We start from the raw sequence: 22,044 nt of genomic DNA, 5'->3' as shown, positions 1-22,044 counted from the left end.
AAAACCAATAAAATTTGACTTTAAAACTATAATTTTAAAAGGAAAAGAAAATGCTATTGTTTCTCTTCATTGCACCTGCTAAATTACATGTGTTTGTGTGACTGATATTATCATTTAAATCTATCATTTTCAAGTTCTATAAAAGTTTAGTATTTTATTACTTAATCTGTACAATAGGCTAAGCCCAAGTCATGAATTTAACAGAAGCCCACCAAAGACATGTAGAAATCATAACTGAAGGAATAACAACTTTAAATGTAGGAAGGGCTAGAAAAAAAGTTATATTTTAGATTACAATTTGATATAAACCCACATGAACTTGTTCACAATGACTCTAACATTATTGTCCTTTTATGACATGGGAATAGAAGAAAGTAGATAAGAAATGAAGGGAACATTACTGATCACCTGCCACGTGATCTAGCACTGGGGTATCTTTCTCCCCATCTTAGAGATGAAGAAGCTAAGGCTCAGAGAGCCTTGGTCATTAATCCAAGGGCATTCAACCAGTAAGTGATGGAGCTGAGTTTGGTCTGAGTCCAATGTCTTCAAAAATCCAACTGCACACAAAGGAGACTGAATCCAGAGTCCTTATCATCCACACCCTGACCTTAAACACAGTAAATGATAGCCTATGGCCTAGTTTATTTTTCCAGGTTTCCCACTCTGCTACTCCAACCTGCTTGAAAGTTCTGCCATCCCCTCCCTCCTGCTCTTCAGTCTTGCACACACTTCAGTGTAAGACTGCCCCTTATCCTATGCTTTACTAACACAGCCCCTTGCTAGTTAGGCAAGGGATATAACTGTAAGAGCAGTTTTAGCATCATTGACAAGACATTCTAATTTTAAATTTAACTTAATTTTTTTCTTTTTTTCACATAAAAACTTTGGTTTCATCGGTGATTTATTTATAAACTTTTAGAAGACAAAAAATAGACTTAAACAACTGGAAAAAAATTCCCTGCTCTTGATGACTCAATCGTTCTTCCTAATAAATTTATAAATTTATAGAATTCCAATAAGAAATACCAACAGACTATTTTACAGAGTTGGACATGTTGATACTAAAATTTCTAGGGAAAAGAAAACATGCAAAAAATATACAAGAAAATATTGAAAAAGAAGAACTACAAGGGTATACTAGGCTAAGCAGGCATTAAAACACACTAAAAGCATTTATAATTGAAAAGAGTATACTGCTGGTACATGACTAGACAAACTGACCAGTGCCATACAGGGTTCAGAGATGGATGTGAGTACATACAGAAACTTAGTATATGATGGGATCTCAAATAACTTGGGTATATAATTTTTTTTTTTTTTTTGAGAGTCTCGCTCTCACAGCAACCTCTAACTCTTGGGCTCAAGAGATCCTCTTGCCTCAGACTCCCAAGTACCTGGGACCACAAGCACCTGTGACAACACCTGGAATTTTTTTCTATTTTTAATAGATACAGGGTCTCGCTCTTGCTCAGACTGATGTCAAACTCCTGAGCTCAAGCAATCCACCCACCTCAGCCTCCCAATGTGCTAGGATTACAGGCATAAGCTACCACGTCTGGTCAATAAAAACTTCTTAATAGTACAGGCACTACTAGGTAGACATTTAGGAAAAGATACAATTAGATCTCAGACCATATATAAGAATCAACTCCAATGGATTAGGAATCCACATGTAAATAAATTAAGTTGTTATAAATAAACCAAGTTGCTAAGGTTTGACTACATCCCCGAAAAGTTTGTGTTGGAAAATCAATCCCTTTGTGCTCATGAATGGATTAATGTCACTATCATGGAAGTGGGTTCATTATCATGGCAGTGGCTTTGTTACAAAAGCAATTCTGTAACTATGTTATGTGTCTAATGGGAATGAAGTGCATATATATTATACATAATGAAAGCCAGGTGTTTCACTGTCTGGGAAAAAAAGTTAGAAATAAAGAAAGGGAAAGGCTAGAATGAAATGAAACTTGTCACACTAGATTGGAATCAAAAGTATCAGCATGAACTTAAGAGTTTAGAATATATATATACACATATATATTATACACACATATTTATATACACAAACAAGTAGATATTAATGTAAGTATGGATATGTGTCTATATATGGGTTAGCATGCATACATGTCCTTGCTGAGAGGACCTAGGAATAATGACCATAGCAATGAACACCCTAGAGCCCCAATCTTGATTTCTAAGTATTATTCTCTGACAAAAGGAACCAGGACTGAATGAACAAGTAGTTAATTCGAAGCCTGGGGCAGTTTAATTTAAGATAAGCCTGGCATATTTTGTGGTCACAGAAAGTAAAGAAGTAATCAAAAAACGGTAAGGTAGATTAGAAAGACACAGGCGCACACTGGAAAGAGCTCCCAATAGTCAATGCTGGAACAATCTGAACAATCACAATCAATCTGGAACAATCACAAAATAATGAGGACACTAGAGTATAACCCTAGTGTAATAAAATGGCCATGAGAACATATTGTTATAAAAAATTGAATAAATAAATACATAGAGAAGGAATAGCTCTTTCAACTAACAAATACAGATAAAATGAATAAATACAAAATCGCTATTAGGCAGATACCACAGTAATAATTGTTACATGTAAGATCCCAACAATGAATGATAAAATTGGGATATTAACAAAGTCCCAAAGTATTTTTCCAAACATATTTATCAGTTAGAAAGAAAAAACAGTAACTTTACAGTGGAGAAACTTGGTGGACACCAGCTTAACCAAATGATCAAGGTTAACACCACTGGCAAACTGTTAAGAGGTATCAATGTCACGTATCTTCTGATATAATGTAATAAGAAAGACACGATAGCATTTTATAGTTAAGAAAAATATTCAAAACCATGTACAATTTAATTATGGAGAAACTATTGTACAAACCCAAAGTGAGAAATTCTACTAAATAACAGACCGTACTGAGAGGACACTATGGAGATGCAGCAATTAAATGCAGTGTGAGATTCTGGATTGGATCCTGGATCAGAAAAGGGACATTAGGAGAAAAATTGGTGAAATTTCAAAAAAAAAAAAAATCAGTAGTTTAATTAATAGTATTGTACCAATGTTAATTTCCTGGTTTTGATCACTGTACAATGATTTGCAAACTGTTAATATCAGAGGAATCTGGATTAAAGGTATACATAAATTCTCCATGCTACATTTGCAGTTTTTCTGCGAATCTAAAATTTTTTTTTTTTTTTTGAGACGGAGCCTCAAGCTGTCCCCCTGGGTAGAGTGCTATGGCATCACAGCTCACAGCAACCTCTAACTCCTGGGCTCAAGCAAGTCTCCTGCCTCCACCTCCCAAGTAGCTGGGACCACAGGCGCCTACCACAGCGCCCGGCTATTTTTTGGTTGCAGCCGTCATTGTTGTTTGGTGGGTCCGGGCTGGATTCCAGCCCGCCACCTTAGGTGTATGTAGCTGGCGCCTTAGCCACTTGAGCCACAGGTGCCGAGCCTAAGCCACAGGCACCGAGCCCTAAAATTGTTTCAAAATAAACCTTTTTTAAAAATGTCTTCACTTTTATTCTGAATATAGTGAATTATTCAAGTTTAATGATACTTTTGATTATTCCCTTTAATACTAAACATTAAGGATATGTATAGGGGCTCTCTTCAGAATTTCTCCACCCACTATTGCCATAAATTCTTAATATCTTAAGTAAGCAGGTAAGGATGAAACAAGACACATGTAAGAAAAGCCTAAATCTAGTCTCAATGAGGAAATAAAAATTCTAATGATTTTAATGGCAAGACTACCTTAAATTTGTTTTGGAATAAGGTGGAATAAATATGTGACTATGGATGTACATATTACTACAACATATAGAGCAAACAAAATAATTAATAAAGGCAGCCCCCATAGCTCAGTGAGTAGGGTGCTGGCCACATACACCCAGGCTGGCATGTTCGAACCCAGCCCGGGCCAGCTAAACAACAATGATAACTGTCACACACACACACACAAAAAAAAAGCCAAGCGTTGTGGTGGGCTCCTGGAGTCCCCAGCTACTTGGGAAGAGGCAAGAGAACTGCTCAACCCCAAGAGTTTGAGGTTGCTGTGACTTGTGATGCCACAGCAATCTACAGAGGGCAACATAGTGAGATTCTGTCTCAAAAATAATAATAATAATTAACAAACCTATAGGATCTTTTCTTCTCATCTGTTTCATATGGAAGAATAGTATAATTTTTTATTAATCATTTTGTATCCCAAAATTTGCATATAGTAGGCTATCAATAATGCTTTACTAACCTAATTAAATAATAATATGACCTCCCTTGTTCAAGCAATGAAGAATTAAAAATGAATTAAAATTCACTCTGATCAGAGTTATAAAAATAAAATTATAACTTGTGGGAGGCAAAGAAAAAGCTTTCTGATGGCCTCTAAACCCAAAACCACCGTGCAGCTTTGGAGAAGTAAGTCTGGACTGGGAAGGATCCTGGACCCTCTGTCTATATGGAAGGGCACCAGCAGATTAGTTTGGTCGCTTGACCTTTCTTGCCACTTGTTTCCTTTGTAGAAAGGTACCTATGGTACCAATAGCCCATTAATTTTTTTTTTTTTATTTCATTTCCTACCATTCCTGGACATTAGTATACAGGAAATCTTAAAGGTATTTTCTTAGTTCCGCTAAGTGACTCCAGACATAGTAATATCTGTCCCACATCTTAAGAAGTTTATTGAACATTTTTGGCCTCTTTAAATGTTAAATAATGCATAATAGTCTATGCATTTATACACAATCCTTCATAATATAATTAAACTGATTTCCATCCATTCAAGCTTTGAAAGAGAAAGTCACAGCAAGTTGAAACCCTTTTCATGTCTCATTAAACATGTTTTTATATTATTAGTTATTAGGAAACTCAATCAAAACCATAATGAGATATACTTCAAAACCATTAGATGGCTAGAATTAGGAAGGAAGTCCAGAAGGAAGGAAAGAGGGAAGGAGGGAGGGAAGGAGGGAGGGAGGAAAAGAAGAAGGGAGAGAGGGAGGGAGGGAAAGTTAGTTTTGTTGAGGATATAAAGAAATTGTAACCTATATACAATATAATGGGAATGTAAAAAGGTGTATCCATTGTGGAAAACAGGTTGTGTATGAGAAAGATGTTCCCTTCAGAGGGGCAGTGTGGGCAGGATCTGGTAAGTACTTTCTTCATCTCAGTCAGTTACAGACTTAATACATGATCCCTGATTTTGGCTGCTTTCCTCTCTTTTTCATCACTTACTCCACTTTCTTGGTTCCTCATCACCACAAGCCTACAAACACACCGTGTTTTCTTGCTTTCCTTAGAAGATAGACCACTCTAATTTCACAATGCTGGTACATCTTAAAGAGGTTCACTTAAAAAAAAAAAAAAAGATGGGCATGCACAAGAATGACAAATATTGGGAGTTATCAGGGTTTAAACAATTTTAAAATGTGCTCATAATATTTATTTATTTGCTGCTTTAAGTTTTATGTATTTGGGAAAAAAAGCATTTATTGAGCAATATTTTATGTTGTGAAAACTATCAGGTCACATCACTCCTCTGCTCACACCCCATTAAAGGCTTCCCACATCACTCAGCATATATTTCAAAACAGTTATTATGAGCACAAGACCTACATGATCTGTGACTCATCTCCCTTCACTCTCTGATCCTTCCAGAGTCTAGTCACTCTGGTCTCTTTGCTGTTCCTCTGACTCACCACACAGTCTCCCTCATCAGAGTCTGTACACTCACTTTCCTTTTGCCTGAAACTGAAACTGTCTTTTCCCAACTATCTATATGACTCACTTTTTCATTTCCCTTAACACTCTGCTCAAATGTCAACTTTTGGAGGGGCTTTCGCTAACCATAAATGATATCCCCCACCCACCTACCTACCTGCTCTGGTCATTATCCCCCCATGCTGCATTTCTCTTCACAGAACTCATCACCACTAACACACTGTGGTTGGTTGGTCTGTAGCCAGTGTCTTCCACTGAAGTGTAAGTTCCATGAGGAAGGGACTGTGTCATTTTTGTTCATTACTATATCTTTCCAACAAAATGTGGGGAGCAAGGCCTCCATAAATATTTGGTGAATGAAAGAATGTCACTTCTAGTAATAAGTTTTACTTACATTACTGACTTGGCTGAGTTCTTACATGGGTGATATGCTGTACTAAAGTTTTCTACAGGGGTCATCTCATCTAAGCCTCATAGCAACTCTACAAAGTGCCATAATCCTCATATTAAATTACACACTAAAATGTGGGAAATGAGACACAGACAGGCTACTCAAACTGCCCACAATCATCAATTAATTGGATCTTGTCTAAAGGACATAGGCATCACCTTAAAAGAGCTCCCACTACCCCCCTAATGGGACAATTTGATCATCAAAGAAGTAATAACTGCAACTGATTGAAACATTAAAACACATCAAAAGTTTATAGTCAAACAAACAAACAAAACATTATTTGGTCATTTTTGGAGATTACTAAAGTCTTGATTTACTATTCTGAAAATTATTAAATAAAAGGAAAGAATCAAGCATTTATTTTGTTTTGTTTTGTTTTGTTTTTGTACAAACTGTACTTCAGGATAATGAAGTTATCATTAAGAGAAGATTCATAACAAATTTCCAGCCAATATTTACAGAAAGAAAGAATATTTTTTTCTTTTTTCTCTTTTTTTTTTTTTTGTAGTTTTGGCCAGGGCTGGGCTTGAACCCACCACCTCTGGCATATGGGGCCAGCACCCTACTCCTTGAGCCACAGGCGCCACCATAAGAATATTTTTAATCACATTTTTTTTCAAGCCCTAATGAAGTCACAGATCTACGCAATGATAATGAATGGACAGCAAAGCCAACAGATGACACATGGATAGGGAAACTTTATAATGAATAAATCAGGTTGATATAAATAAAAGTAAAACTATCAGACCTTATCTGCCTCATGGTAAGATGCATTAGAAAGTCTATAGTACCACCTATAAAGGATCCTTCCAGAAGAACCAAAATTGAGTCTAATCAATCCCCTTCCTCAAGATTCACCTGTCTATGGGAAGAAGGAAGGATAAGAGAATGTGTTCCAAAATACCATGCAGAAGCAATCAGCCAAATCCAAACTATGAGACATTCCACAGAACAGATGACCCATTTTCTTCAGCAAATTAAGTCGTATGACAAGAAAAAGGAAAGAGATACTGTTACAAATTAAGACAGACCTAGGACTCATAACAACCTTGTATATAGAGTTATTATGTTTGGATCCTTATTTCAAACACAACTGTAAAAAGACATCTATGAAGCAGTTGAGATGGAATTTTATATGACAGCAAGAAACTATTGCCAATTTAGTCAAATATGGTTATATCCACATCTATTAAAGATTCATACTAAAATATTTACAGGTAACTTGAAATTTGCCTTCCAGTACATTCCAGCAAAAATGGAAAAAAAAAAAAGCAGCAAAGAAAGAGAAGAGAAGAAATAAGACTGTCAAAATGTTGGTTTAAAGGTAGACCTTTTCCTCTCTCCTCTACATGACTATTAACAAGTTAGATTTTACTCATAGGTCTTAGTATTTCTTTCTAAATTGACAAGATTATATCTTCAGTTAATTTTTTCAATAACTTCTGCCTAAATTTTTTTTAATATTTACATTCTTGAATTTTTTTATCAACACATTAGCTAAATATGAAGTTTTAGTTTCTCTCAAAACTCTGAGGATGTTGCCCCATAGTTTTCTGGTACTTAGAAGACATTTGAAGCCAGTCCAGTTTGGGTTCACAAAACACTACAGAATTCTCAGTTCTTTAACACATATTGAAATTGTTGCTTGCCAATGCTCTGTCTATACCAGCAGTTCTCAACCTGTCAGACCCCTTTGGGGGTCGAACGACCCTTTCACAGGGGTCACCTAAGACCATCCTGCATATCAGATATTTACATTACGATTCATAACAGTAGCAAAAATACAGTTATGAAATGGCTACGAAAATAATTTTATGGTTGGGGACCACCACAACATGAGGAACTGTATTAAAGGGTCATGGCATTAGAAAGGTTGAAAACCAGTGGTCTAGACCCTCACTCAAGAGTTCCTCGAAAAAAAGAATCGTGCTTTTTACCAATATGTATCTAGCTTCTAATTCAATGATAGGAGCTCTATAGAAATGTACTAAATGGATAAATGCATGTTGTAAAGTCAAAGAAAAACCTTTTAGTATGTGTCTGGAAGTTTTTTTTTTTTTTCATTACTACATTCAGAAAATATTGTATCTTTCATCTGCATTCTTAGATTTCACCCAAAACTAAGGGAGTCTGTACCTTCTGCCTTTATTTCCTCACTCTATACCCTCAGAACTTTACAGGCCGGTTTCCCCGCTTCATGTTCTACTGGAATGGTTCTTCCAGACATTAATGTTTTCTAAGTGCCTTTTCACATCCTTTATTCTCCTTGACTTCTCTGTAGTATTCAAAATGGTCAAGGACACCGTCTCTCTTATTGAGAACCTTCTATAAATAATTATACTGCCAGGCCCCATGTATCTCAGCTGCAATTGTTAAGAAATTCAAATAGGAATTTTTTTTTTTGAGAAGGAAATTCAAATAGGAATTTTCAACATGGATTTAAATATGCCTGCAAGTATTTTCCCTCATACATATTGTATCCATGTTCTATACCATGATATAGGCAAATCACCACAAACTTTAGTGACTTACAAGGTTATTAGGAAGTACAGCACAATCTCAGTGGGCTATAGTCAAGGTTTTTGCAAAGTAATGTCCCTTTCTGGAAGGTGTAGAGGAGAATCTATTTTCTAGTACTTTCCAGATTCTTGAGACCACCTACATTTCTTGGGTCATGGCCTTTTTCTCCATCTTTAAAGCCAGCAATATCACATCTCTCTGACCCTTCCTCTGTCTTCATATTTCTACTCATGTGTTTAGATTGACTTCAAATGGACAATCCAGGATAATTTTCCCATCACAAGATCTGTTCCCTTAATCACACGTGCAAAACCCATTTTTGCCATATAAAGTAATGCAGTCACAGATTCCAGGGATGAAGGCATGGATGTCTTGAAGGGGCCAATATTCTGCCTATTTTATATAGAGAAAGGGTGCCAAAAAATGTATATATTTTAAGAAAGCAAAAAACTGTATTAAAATTATAATACTCAATATATACCAATAATATTTGTTATCTTGTATATTGTTATCTTTTATCTCTTGTAATTGCAGAAGTCAAATGTGACTGAGTATTACAATATGAATATAATATGAAAACTAGAGAGATACACGGGCTGGACTGTTCCCAAACAGCATGCACGTGTGCACACACACCCACCCCCCATCTGGTTATTTGCAGCATATCTGACTTTCTTCCCACTAAACTAGACAGAAAGTCCTTTGAATATAAAGCCCGTGCTTTATCCTTTTTTGCATCCTGTGTAGCATGTAGCACATTATTTCGTATATTTTGTACATATAAGTGTATTTGGAGGGTTATAGGTCTGCCTCATTTTCTTAACACCAAATTCTAACAATAGATACACAGGCCATTAAGTCTAGTTCTCATGTTTGTTTTTTATTTTTGAGACAGAATCTCACTCTGTCACCCTGGGGAGAGCGTCATGGTGTCACAGCTCACCACAACCTCAAACTCTTGGTCTCAAGCGATCTTTTTGCCTCAGCCTCCCAAGTAGCTGGGACTACAGGCACCTGAAACCATGCCCTGCTAGTTTTTCTGCTTTTTGTAGAGATGGGTTTTTGCTTTTGCTCAGACTGCTCTCAAACTCCCGAGCTCAAGCAATTCACAAGTCTCAGTCTCCCAGAATGTTACGATTAAAGGTTCACTCTGACTAATCTTTACATTGACCATACTGCTTTGCCTACAAAGTACTGTATCATGGCATGGACCTATGGAATCTGTTCTTTCATCCTCTCAGCTTTACACTCCCAGTTTCTATCAGATTTTATAACATCAAAAGGCCTTTCCAGCCGCTCAGGTGATATAAAATTAGTTCAAGTGTGCCATCTACTGGCATTTTAAGAAAATAGTCATCTTTGCATGAGTGATATTTAGTGTACTGAGTATAACCACTTATCTCATTCTCAGTAATACAAGCTTAAAAAAGGCAGTGGGAAATAAAAATTTGCTGATGATATGAAAAATAATTAGTAGTGTGAATCCTTTCTACCACAATTAGAATCAAAGTTAATTTAAAAAAAGAAAAGTTTTTGATTTGAAGCCTTTTATAAATTTTATTAACCAGACTCTAGTGACTGTTTTAATTTCATTTTGTGATTAACTTACTATTAATTGAAAACTTACTTGGTGTCCATTTTTAATACAGATTATATTAAACCAATGTCAATCATCAATTGTAGTTACGTAGGATAGCAGAAAAAGAAGAAAAGGACAAATTTTCTTAGCCCAGGATATTGATTGTACTCCTCTGGAGACCTTAACTAATCATAACAATGTCCACACCCAGCCATGAAGGGATCATGTTGGTCTGGGGCAGGACCCAAATGTCTGTACACCCCTGGATGAATCAAAGGTACAGCCAGGATTGAGAACCTGGCCACTGATATAAGAGATGTAGCTGAATCACTAATTTTGGTCTTTTTCCCCAAAAGAAAAACAAAAACATTAATAAGGAATTATTGCCTGGCACAGTGGCTCATGCCTATAATCCCAGCACTTTGGGAGGCCAAGGCAGGAGGATCACTTGAGGAGTTCAAGACCAGATAGGACAACATAATCTCTGCAAATTTTTTTTTAAAAATTAGCAGGGTGTGGTAGCATGCCCTTTAGTCTCAGCTACTCAGGAGGCTGAGGTAGGAGGATTGCTTGAACCCAGATGTTTGAGGTGGCAGTAACCTATGACAATGCCAGTGCACTCTAGCCCAGGCACTAGAGCAAGAGTTGTGACTTAACTTTTACTATCAAAAAATGTAGAACTAAAAAAGTCTGTTGTTAGACATTTCTCTAATAAACGTTTTGCTTTATTTCTTCTACTTACCCTTTTCAGTGAGGTGCTACTAATTAGGAAAATTATCAGAAGACTAAATCACAGGCTAAAGATATTATTTAGACCAGGGGTCCTCAAACTTTTTAAACAGGGGGCCAGTTCACTGTCCCTCAGACCGTTGGAGGGCCGGACTGCAGGCCCCAGGACGAGTCAGCTGCTAAGCAGGACAGGCAGCAGCAGCAAAAACACCCAGCGGGCCTGATAAATGTCCTAGGTGGGCCACATGTGGCCTGCAGGCCATAGTTTGAGGATGCCTGATTTAGACATAGCATTTCAGTTTGGATTTTTTTTATAGTTCACCTCTGAAGACCTTTCAAGGGCATGCCATCTCCCACCTTAGTGGGCCATTCCATTCCATGTGCAGGGTCCTTCTTAGTCCTAGGGACTTCTGAGACATGAGGTCAATTCCAGCCCAGTCTTTGCTGTTTAAGGTCACTTCACATGTAGGGGGAAACCCACAGGTAGCTTATGACAACATAATCCTAAAGTTTACTGGTGGGTTCATGGTGCTCACTTTATTATGCTTCATAACTTAAACTTGTTACAAATATATTCTGTTGTATATATCAAATATTTCATACTCAAAAAACAGAAAGAAACCCTGAGAATAATGCTGAAAATTTAATTCCTTTAAATAGGAAACATTCTAGGGCCAACCCAATCTCCCAAAACTGATATAGATGAGACTGTTTCTCCCTAGGATGCTCCAAGTAGGATCAGACTCAAGTTGCTCTAGGGTTAGAAGGCTGGTTCAGTGCTGTTGATTTATAGTCTCCTACTCATACTTCCTTGAAATTAAAAGACAGATAATAAAGTATATCTTAATGAACAAGGAAAAATTAGTCATCTTAAGCAACACATATGTTGGAAGACTCAATGCACCATAGGCCCTGAGTCTTACCGCACATTTTTGCTGCATAGGCCAAGGATGCAGGCCTGACTGCTTTTTACCTGAACCATTTCCCAGAGTCGCATTTGTATTAAGCACCCTTAAGAAATGAGATAACATCTTCTCTCAATTTTAGGCTTGCTCACCATTCACAATAAAAAAATGATAGATTCCATAAGTTCAGTGTCCCTCAGCTGCATCATAAACCCAATGCACCCATCTTGACATCCAACTAAGTTCACCTATATCCCCTCCACCATGGGACTTGGAGTGCATGGACAACTGGTGCCAACAGGATGCACATGCTCTTTGCTGTGCTATGAGCAATAAAGTCTTCTGCCAACATCCATGAAACACTAACAGACTAATTTGTTATAGCACATTTGTTACTAATTTGTTACTTATCCTTGGTTTCCCATTCCACAGTTTCATTTACCTGTGGTCAACCTTGCTCTGAAAATATTAAATGGAAAATTCCAGAGAAAAAAACAATTCGTAAGTTTTAAATTGCATGCAATTCTAAGTAGCATGACAAAGTATTGTGCCATCCCACTGAGGATATGAATCAGCCCTTTGTCTAGACTATTCATGTTTTCCACACTTCCTGACTATCAGTCACTTAGTAACTATCTGAGTTATCAGATCAGCTATCACAGTATCACAGCACTTGTGTTCAAGTCACCCTTATTTTATTTAATAATGGTCCCAAAGTGCCAAGGTAGTGAGGCTGACAATTCAAATATGCCAAAAAGAAGCCACAAAGTGCTTTCTTTAAGTGAAAAGTTTAAAGTTCTTCACTTAATAAGGAAGGGGATAAAAGCATGTGTAAAAGTTGTTAAAAGCTATAGTACAACAAGACATTTTGAGAGAGACCACATTCACATAATTTCAATTATACAATATTGTTGTAATTGTTCTATTATATTATCAGTTCTTGTTAATCTCTTACTATGGCTAATTTATAAGTTAAACTTTAACTAATTAAGGTTAAATATTATATGTATGTATGGGGAAAAAACATAGCATATCTATGGCTTAGTACCATCCACAGCTTCAGGCTAGGGGTCTTGGACCATATCCTGTGGTTTACAAGTAAGATACAACCCTGATGCATTTTGCAGGGCCTTGTACATGTGGTCTTAGTGACAAGGATGAGATGCTGATAGAGATACATGACCTTCTAGGGGTGAAAGGAAAAGGGCCCTCCTTGGTTGGGTTAGAGGGTATGGAAAGACTTCCTGAGACCCTAGGTAGTAGTAAAGGTGGGCAAGTAGAATAAGAGACCCTCATTGTCCTATGCATTAAATGAGGTTGAACAACAGAAGACGGAGTTGAAATAAGCTTCCCAAATATTGCTTTGGCTGTGGTGTGCTCTTCTTCAGGGTGGGAGAAGGGAAGGATGTTATTACAACAATGGGACAGAAAGCCTTACGTTCCAGCCAAAAGCCAAGGCAATGTGGCTATGGCTATGAGTCAAAGGTCCCCAAAGCTGAAACACACGGTGTCAGCAATGAGGACAGAAAACTAACAGCCTGGCATTGTGGTGGGTGCCTGTAGTCTCAGCTACTAGGGAGGCTAAGGCAAGAGAATCTCTTGGGCCCAAGAGTTTGAAGGTGTTGTGAGCTGTGATGTCCCAGCACTCTACCAAGGGTGACATAATGGGACTCGGTCTCAAAAAAAAAAAAGAAAACCTGACCCCTGGTGACCTGGTGACTCTCAGGACTAACATCTCCATTTGGGGGTATACCGACTAGGACATAAGTACAAGGGCAAATTAGCTGGTCAAATAAAAATAAATTGTTTGAGCACATGGTTGGCCTGGCTCTAGTTTTGTCTCAGTTTTGCATAAAGGAATAATAGCTACCCCTTTGAGGAAAACTTTATCTGTCACTTGACTACCCAAAACAAAGCTACTAACTCAACAGGGCCGGATTCACAGAGATTCTCCTAAGTCTCTGGGCCTGGTTTACCTTTGGTTCAGCTAAGCTGAAAACTGAGGGAGCTGATAGTGCTTTTGTGCTGTTTGACCTTGGCACCAGCTATACAAAGCCTGGTCACTGGGGTCAGAACTGAAAATCGTCTCAGAGCTCTGGTCAGTTGGACTGAGGAGCAGATTCTTAGGAAGAACAATTTATGATAGACTCTGAATATCCTCATGTTTTTTCTGGGTAGGTCAAGAATGCAGAGTTCTGACTGCTCTTTTCCACAGTCATTTCTCCCATTGTGTTTCAATAAACAATCTTCAGGAAGGAGACCAAGTAGCTCCCTCCTCCTGCCACCTACCCCTTACTCATGGCTCATTTTAAAAGCAACAGATTCCTTAAACTCAATATTCCTCAAATGTGACACAATCCACACAGTGCACAGCACCCATTAACCTCATGCCCATCTTTGTCACCTTCATCAGTATTGGGGGACATGGGGAATTGACACCAACATCATCCTCATGCTGCTTTCTGTGCTATGAGTTACAAAGTCCTCTATCTCTGATGTAGCTGTCTCCAGTCTTCTGTGATGGGCTAACTTGTTATCTTGCAAGTAGGGTAAAATCCCAGACCCTTCACAGACCCTAACTTCACGAGGACTGATGTAAGAGTAAAGTCCTGTATTTTCCAAAGGTCTTTGACAAAGGCACTTTAAGCATCTGACATGCGTGTTTTATCCACATACCTAATATTTGGTCTCCACTAAGTCACTTTGCTATGTTAAAATAATTTAATTGCCCATTCTTTCAATTGTTTTATTCTCCCAAAAGAAATATTTATTCTGCACAAGACACTCTTGTCAGCCTTTAATACCAATAATATAATGGCAACAACTAATATTTACATAGTGAGAAGCATTTTTCTAAAGACTTGAGGCATTGTTCTGTATATATATTATCTTTACTCCTTAAAACATGCCTCTGAGGAGGATAACGTTTATTGTACAGATCAGGAGACCGAGGCACAAGACATACAGTTGATTGAGGGAGGAACCAAGATTCAAACCCAGACAATCTGACTTCAGTCCTCATTTTTAACCTCTAGCTATACTGCCTTACAGAAGGAACTTCTACTCCCAGCATCATAATGGGCCACAGAGGCCTAGAGATCTTTGCCTGAAATCTTAATTCAGCTCAGACTTTTAAGCCTTAATTTTGACTTACTAACATTTTAAAATGCTTTTTGACAAACTATAGTAGATAATTTGACAATCTTCTACAGTGTTTTGATCTTTCTATCCAGTAATTGCATGAATCCAGTGTCAAGTTTTAATTTTCTGTATTGCTTACTATTGGTGCTGTAAAACATTATCATGAACTAAGTGGCTTAAAACAACATAAATTTATTATCTTATAGTTCTGAGGTCAGAAATCCAAAATGAGCTGGCAAGACTGGGTCCCTTTGAAGTTCTTGAGAATAGTCTGTTTCTTTTCCTTTTCCAGGTTCCTGAATTCCTTGACTCATGACTCATACTCCATCTTCAAACCAATGGTGTAATATCCTCTAATCTCTCTCATTTTCACTTTCACTCTGACCCTCTTGCTTCCTTCTTTCCCTTATAAGAGACACTTGTGATTACAATGGACCCATCTAGATAATCCAGAATAGTCTCATCATTGCAAACTCTTTAAACAACTACATTGAAAAATTCCTTTTCCCATGTAAAGTAACATATCCACAGGTCCCAGGGATTAGGAAATGGATGTCTTGGGGGAACCACTCACTCTTTTGTTTACCATATGTTCTAAATAGTTATCTTTTCCTGTACTATACAAATTTTCACATGACTGGACTGGACTGGACTGGAGTCCGTGTCTGGACTGGAGATTTAACCAAGCCCAACTCACTCTTCTGTCTACCATACACTCTAAGCAGTTATCTGTTCCTGCACTACAGAAATTTTTACAAGAGTGTCTGAACTGGAGATTTAAACAAGCCCAATTCATCAGATAATTAGCAGTCTATTTCATCTTGGCCTTCAGAATGGAGCCCCAAGAGTATTATCTTTTGGAGTCAAAGAAAAAAACCTGCTGGAACACATGTGGTAGGAAATTTTAGCCATTGTAACAACATAACAGCTTAAGTATTTTAAAACATACCTGAAGTCGGGCATTCATTTGCATGAACTCTTGCTGATTTTTCATGTTTTCGTTCATAGATTTTGAAAATATAAACCCCATCTTGACCTAAAAGTGTAAAGAAGCAAAGAGACTTAACTTACTACAAGCATCTTTGTATGCTCTGCTTTGGGCCACCATGAGCTAATAACAAAGTACAAAAAAGATAAAATTTCTGACCAAGGAACATGGTGTGAATTCTAGTCCTGGCTCCTAACTACCTGCTAGACCTTGGGCATAATTAACTAACCTATCTATCACTTACTTATCTAAGACCAGCTAACTACATGGTTTCCAAATTCTTTCATGCTCTATATGGTTTTATGTAAATACAGAAGATCTTCAGTTAGTTGTTGATTCCACTTTGAGAAGTTACAAAACTCAGAGAAAAGTTATAACTTCTCTACCCTCCTCAACAATGTTGCTAACGTATTTTCTCCTTAGCAGGCTGCTGAGTTATGGAACCGCAAGTCACTGAGGCCAGTCTTAGGACTTTACAGCCAGGATTCATAGTATTATATGGAAAGCCCATCCAGAGTTCCTAATTTCCATGTCCTCATCAGGGAAGCCTGGGTTCTGGCTAACTGAAGAGAAGATGGTGTGGAAAGGGGAGTATTTCATGTCAAGTGGGATGGGTTATCTGCTAAGGCGACTCCAAGCAAGTGGGAGTTGCAAGCCAAGACTTCAGTGACTTCCTTTTACTCTGACCAAGGATTTGCTACAGAATTACAGGTGGTCTGAGACAGGGTCAACTTCAAGCTAGCACACAAGGCCACGTCACTTACTGGGGAGAATAGATACAGCCCTGAACAAGCCTGGAAGGTCATGAGAGTTCCCTTCCCCTCTGCCACTTTCCAACTCCAGCACCCTGTGACTAGAGTTCGAAGCCACTTGCTAAAAGTGGGAAGATCTAGCACTTCTTTCCTTTCTCCAAACTTTGACAGCCACCATGTGAATCATCTTCAAAAGAAGACCATTACTTGCCTGAAAGCAGGAAGGATATATTGATATTATCCTTCTTCACAATCTCCATGGTGTGTCTACTTTCCACAAATGTTTGTACAAAGCACGAATGATACAAGATAATAAAGAAATGTCATTTGCCTTTCCTTATTTTTCTTCTATACATAGGAGATGATTGAATTTTTATATCTTCTTCAAACATTTATAAAGAAAACAGACATCTTCTAGTACCATTTCTCCATGCACATACCCTGTATGGCACACCACTAGGTCTGTTTAAGTATTCCTGTTTGTAAGGGGGTGGGATCTCCCCTATTGAAAGGTACAATCTCATGTCAATAATCTGGAGAAGAGAAACTATTTAGGCAGTTAGGATTTAGTCTTACCTTTTTCTGGGACTTGCTCTCTTCAGTATGGACTTTTACTTTGGGTGTGTTAGAGGAAACTCCCAGAAAAATAGGTCAAAGGTAGAAACTAAGCAGGAAGAAGAGCTTCCCTCTGGGAAACCACACCTGAAAATAAGCACACCACACTCTGTCAAATGCGCCCTAAAGTTCAGTATTTTTACCTTCTCTCCTCCCCCATCCCTTACAAAGCCATTTTCCAAAGTTTGGGAGTATTCATTAGGGAAGCTGGAATACTCTCAGCTTTTTCTCTCCCATTCACAAAATATATACCAGAAAATAAGCAAAGTGGCCTCATAATAGGAAAATTTTTGATTTCACTGATTTGCATAGACTAAGTCTTTCAAAAATTTTAATGCTTGGCTTGGGGCCTGTAGCTCAGAGGCTAGGATGCCAGCCACATATAACGGAGCCAGAGTGTTTGAATCTAGCCTGGGCCTGCAAAACAACAATGACAACTACAACCAAAAAATAGCTGGGCATTGTGGCAGGTGTGCCTGTAGTCCCAGCTACTTGGGAGGCTGAGACAAGAGAATTGCTTAAGCCCAAGAGTGGTTGCTGGGAGCTGTGAAGCCATAGCACCCTACCCATGGTGACAGCTTGAGACTCTGTCTCCAAAAAAAAAAGTCTAATGCTTTATCAAGGGCAACAAATTTCTTGCTACTTAATACAACGTGGATACCAGTGTGTCTCAGAGGGCTGAGAATGCTGACTTGAATCCTTTCTGCCTTCATTTTTCCTTTGATTACTCCTGAGACTCTAGAAAGGTGTCCAAAGTCTCCTTAATGCTCCAGCCCTGGAAGATGCTCTTCTGGGGAGGAGGGTCCAGGCTGCAAGTTCCAAACAAATTTTTTCTGGTCATCCCTGAGAACATGAATTTGATCTTACTTCTTTTAAAAAAAGATAATTCCATGAATCTGTCATCCACATTTCCACACTCACTTGTTTCCTGACCAAATGACACATTATTTAAACTCACGACTGGTCGTATAATCACAATCATTTTCCATAAGGCTTTGGGTTCCATTCGGAATAGGTCACTTGACCTTGCAAATAACAGCCCAGAGCCCACGCTTCCCGGCGGTTTTCTGTAATTAACTCCACCCTTCTTCCCTGGAGTCAGTTACTGTAAGTTAGGTATTCCCCGCAACCGTATGAGGCTTTCTAGTGATGTTTTTCCCAACACGATTATACGATATGGAGAGGTCGCACGTCCAGATGACGAGAACAGACCAAGGGGCAACAGGAAAGCCAAGGCGTGGAGCAGGCGCGCAGCTCGGCCTGACACGCCCGGGCCGGGGGCTCGCGCCGGCTGTCGCAGCCACGCGGATCCTTCCCACTCTCCGCCTGAGACCCGCGCTTACTCACTGGGCAGTGGGTGGCAGCGGCGCAGTCACAGAGAATCCCCGCGGAGGCCTCCACACGCGGGTTCGGGCACCAACCCCGTATTGCCCTACAGAGCCTTGGGATTGGCTGTCCATGACAGCAGACAAGTCTCAGCCAATCAGCGCGGCTCTAGGCTTCCTGACCCGGCCTGCGGTCCCGGCAGAAGCCTCGCGTGTCCTTCGTCACAAGATCTCGGGACCCCGAGGTGGGCGGGGCAGGTCAAAGCGGCAAATTCAAAACCGTAGCTACTCAGCCGCCAGATTTTGAAGGGAAGCAGAAGGGAGCACAGTTGGATGCCTCAGTATCCTTATCTGTAAAACTGCCGCCATTAAAGTGGCAAGAGATAAGCCAGTAAACGAAAAAGAACAGACTTGACTGTAATTACTAATTCTTCCTTTTCGGACAGAGCCACCTTTCGCCTGTGGCTCTGAGAGATGTCAGTTACTTCTCACTGCCACCAGCAATTACTGTTATCTTGAGTAAGCCACGTCTCTCTCTCAGTCTCCTTGACAATACACACAAGTGTGTTTGTTGGCACTCTACCCTTTACTACCAAATGACTAGGGAGAATAGCATAAATGGCTCTGCGTAGCGGCTCACGCCTGTAACCCGAACACTGTGGGAGACCCAGGCCGGTGGATCTCTTGAGCTGAGGAGTTGGAGACCCCATTTCTACTAAAAATATAAAAACTAGCTGGGTGTGGTGGCAGGCACTTCTAGTCCCAGCTACTCAGGAGGCTGAGGCAAGAGGATCTCTTGAGCTATGAGTTTGAGGTTGCTGTGACCTATGATGCCACAGCACTCTACCCATAGTGACAGAGAGTGAGACTCTGTCTCAAAAAAAAAAAAAAAAAAAGAAAAGAAAAGAAAAGAAAAAGGGAGAAAGAGAAAATAGAATAAACAACACTAGCCTCTGACTTTGAAGAAGGTCCTGCTTTAGGCCTGGCTTCCATGAGGAAGGTCCCTGCTTTAGCACTCACTAACTGCCACATCAGGAGAGAAAGTATCTAGCCTCCTCCAGGTTCAGCGTGGGGGTTACAGCTATACAATGAGGGCAAGGAGAACTAAGCATGACACTCAGAGATGGGCACCATGTGCGACAATAATGATCACTGGATAACTAGTGTAACCCAATAAAGTCAGGGCCTCTCAAATGTCAGATAGTGCAGAAATTAAAATGCTGTTTCACCAGAGTGGGTAAAAAAATCTTGATGTACCTTGGTCCTGGCATGGGGCAGAGAAAACAAGTGAAAAAGAAGCTACAATGGGCAGTGCCTGTGGCTCAAAAGGGTAGGGCACCAGCCCCATATGCTGGAGGTAGCTGGTTCAAACCCAGCCCCAGCCAAAAAAAAAAAGAAAGAAAGAAAGAAAATGAAGCTATGATTATCAATTTAGTCTTGCAACAAGATATAGAGGCAGGGACTATAGGAGTTATGCATTTAAAATGCTAACTGATTATTTCTTTCCATCCCTCTTAACCTGTTACCTTGCATGATGAGTACTAGTGGAGATTTAGTTTAGGATTTAGTTTCTATACCTGAATTGAGATCACCTCAAGGCAGTAGGTGGCTGATGGGACTTGTTAAAGAAAACCAAAACTAGACAATAGTTAAAGTAGTAAAATAGGATTTTATTCAGGAATTATTGGTAATAATAGGCAGGAAAAGACTTCCAGTAGAACTAGATTTAATTCTAAATACAGCAAAGATAAATGGGGATTTGTAGCCAAGGAGAAGGTTGAAAGGGTAGGAAATCAGTGGTGGGAGGTCAGTGGATGGAAAATTACTAAGAGGCATTATCAAGGGTAGGGGGAATTCTTGCTAAACTGACCTAATAGGATTCTTGCAGAAGGCAGGCAAGAATGATCAGATATCCCCTGGGTCGGGGGAAATGAGGAATTTGATCATCTATTGAGGGTGATCAAATAGCCAAGGTGGGGGGATTTTCTCTGCACTGACTTAACAGGATTCTTGCTAAAACTGATTCTGAAAGGATGGACACTGACACCAAGATCAAGGCCCTCAAGGAGAGGGCTTAAGAGGAGCCTGACTAAAGTCTGTCAAGGAGAACATCTTGATAGGCATGGGCTAACACCTGTAATGCCCGCACTTTGGGAAGCTGAGGCCTGAGGATCACTTGAGGCCAGCAGTTTAAGAGAAGCCTGGCAGCTCGGCGCCTGTGGCTCAAGCGGCTAAGGCACCAGCCACATACACCTAAGGTGGTCGGTTCGAATCCAGCCCGGACCCGCCAAATAACAATAATGGCTGCAATCAAAAAATAGCTGGGCGTTATGGCGGGCGCCTGTGGTCCCAGCTACTTGGGAGGCTGAGGCAGGAGACTCACTTGAGCCCAGGAGTTGGAGGTTGCTGTGAGCAGTGAAGCCATGGCACTCTACCCAGGGTGACAGCTTGAAGCTCTGTCTCAAAAAAAAAAAAAAGAGAAGCCTGGCAACATAGCAGGATCCTGTCTGTATAAAATGTTTGTTTGTTTGTTTAAAAAAAAAAAAAGAGGAGGAGAATATTTTGTCATACTCTATGATTCTTATGTGTAGCAGATGAGCTTCTCTTTATCATGGGCTTTTGTGTTTTCTGCTTGCCCTCCCTCACATCCATTCTCCTCGCTTTCCTGCCCTGTTCCCTGCCCTAGAAGCATTGAAAAGTGTCATCTGGACTCTCCTCAGCTGGTTTCCATTTGCATTTGGGCAGTGAAAGGCATTCGGGAAGATGTGAGGCAAAAGAAAAAAGACATCAGGATACATATTCTCCATTCTTTCTCTGGTTTTGGCTACAGATCTGCTGGTGGATATGTTTATCCATAAATGTACCTCCCTTGACAAATGGTTCTTCCTTCAGGGCTCAAATTCACTGAGTTCTGGAAACACTTTCCTCCCTTGCTATATATCCCAGAGGTGGCACGGGTTCCTGCTGTTGCTAGATTCTGAACATTTCAACTAGGTGGGTTTTTTAACTTGGCCCATACCCCTTTAAATAGTGTCTGTGTTAATATATCTTTAGCCAAATCAACTGGGTCAAATTCTGATTCCTGATGGATACACCCTTAAACTGTACACACACATTATAAATGTTCTTGTATAAATAATATTGTTCCTAGTTTTAAAATATAAGTGAAAAAAGTGACTATAAGAATGTATGCCAAGGGAATTGAGAAGAATCTTGATATAGTTATTGGACACTACATATTCTATATTCTATTTTATAGAATGTAGGTTAGGAGGATTAAAAGAAAT

The 22,044-nt window shown here is 39.3% G+C and overlaps 1 protein-coding gene across 2 annotated transcripts in view; it reads right to left on the bottom strand.

Annotated features, from left to right (window-relative positions):
• The window catches only part of PLGRKT (plasminogen receptor with a C-terminal lysine), a 58,328-nt gene extending 39,480 nt beyond the window's left edge, over positions 1-18,848 (bottom strand). Inside the window, exons 1-3 of one of the 2 annotated variants that reach the window (XM_003782898.3) lie at positions 18,780-18,848; positions 17,394-17,519; positions 16,027-16,113 (exon numbers count right to left, since the gene is read on the bottom strand). In XM_003782898.3, coding sequence (XP_003782946.1) covers positions 16,027-16,107 — 81 coding nt within the window. In that variant the 5' untranslated portion in view covers positions 16,108-16,113; positions 17,394-17,519; positions 18,780-18,848. Of the gene's footprint in view, positions 1-16,026; positions 16,114-17,393; positions 17,520-18,775 lie in introns of both variants that reach the window. The other variant, XM_012813102.2, reaches the window with a different exon arrangement.
• Positions 18,849-22,044: the final 3,196 nt, after the last annotated feature.

The sequence above is a fragment of the Otolemur garnettii genome, unplaced genomic scaffold (genome assembly GCF_000181295.1).
Source record: "Otolemur garnettii isolate 467f Iridium unplaced genomic scaffold, OtoGar3 scaffold00006, whole genome shotgun sequence".
Taxonomy (NCBI): domain Eukaryota; kingdom Metazoa; phylum Chordata; class Mammalia; order Primates; family Galagidae; genus Otolemur; species Otolemur garnettii.
The sequence above is the reverse complement of the archived record's forward strand: the minus strand, read 5'-3'. Positions and strand labels throughout refer to the sequence as shown.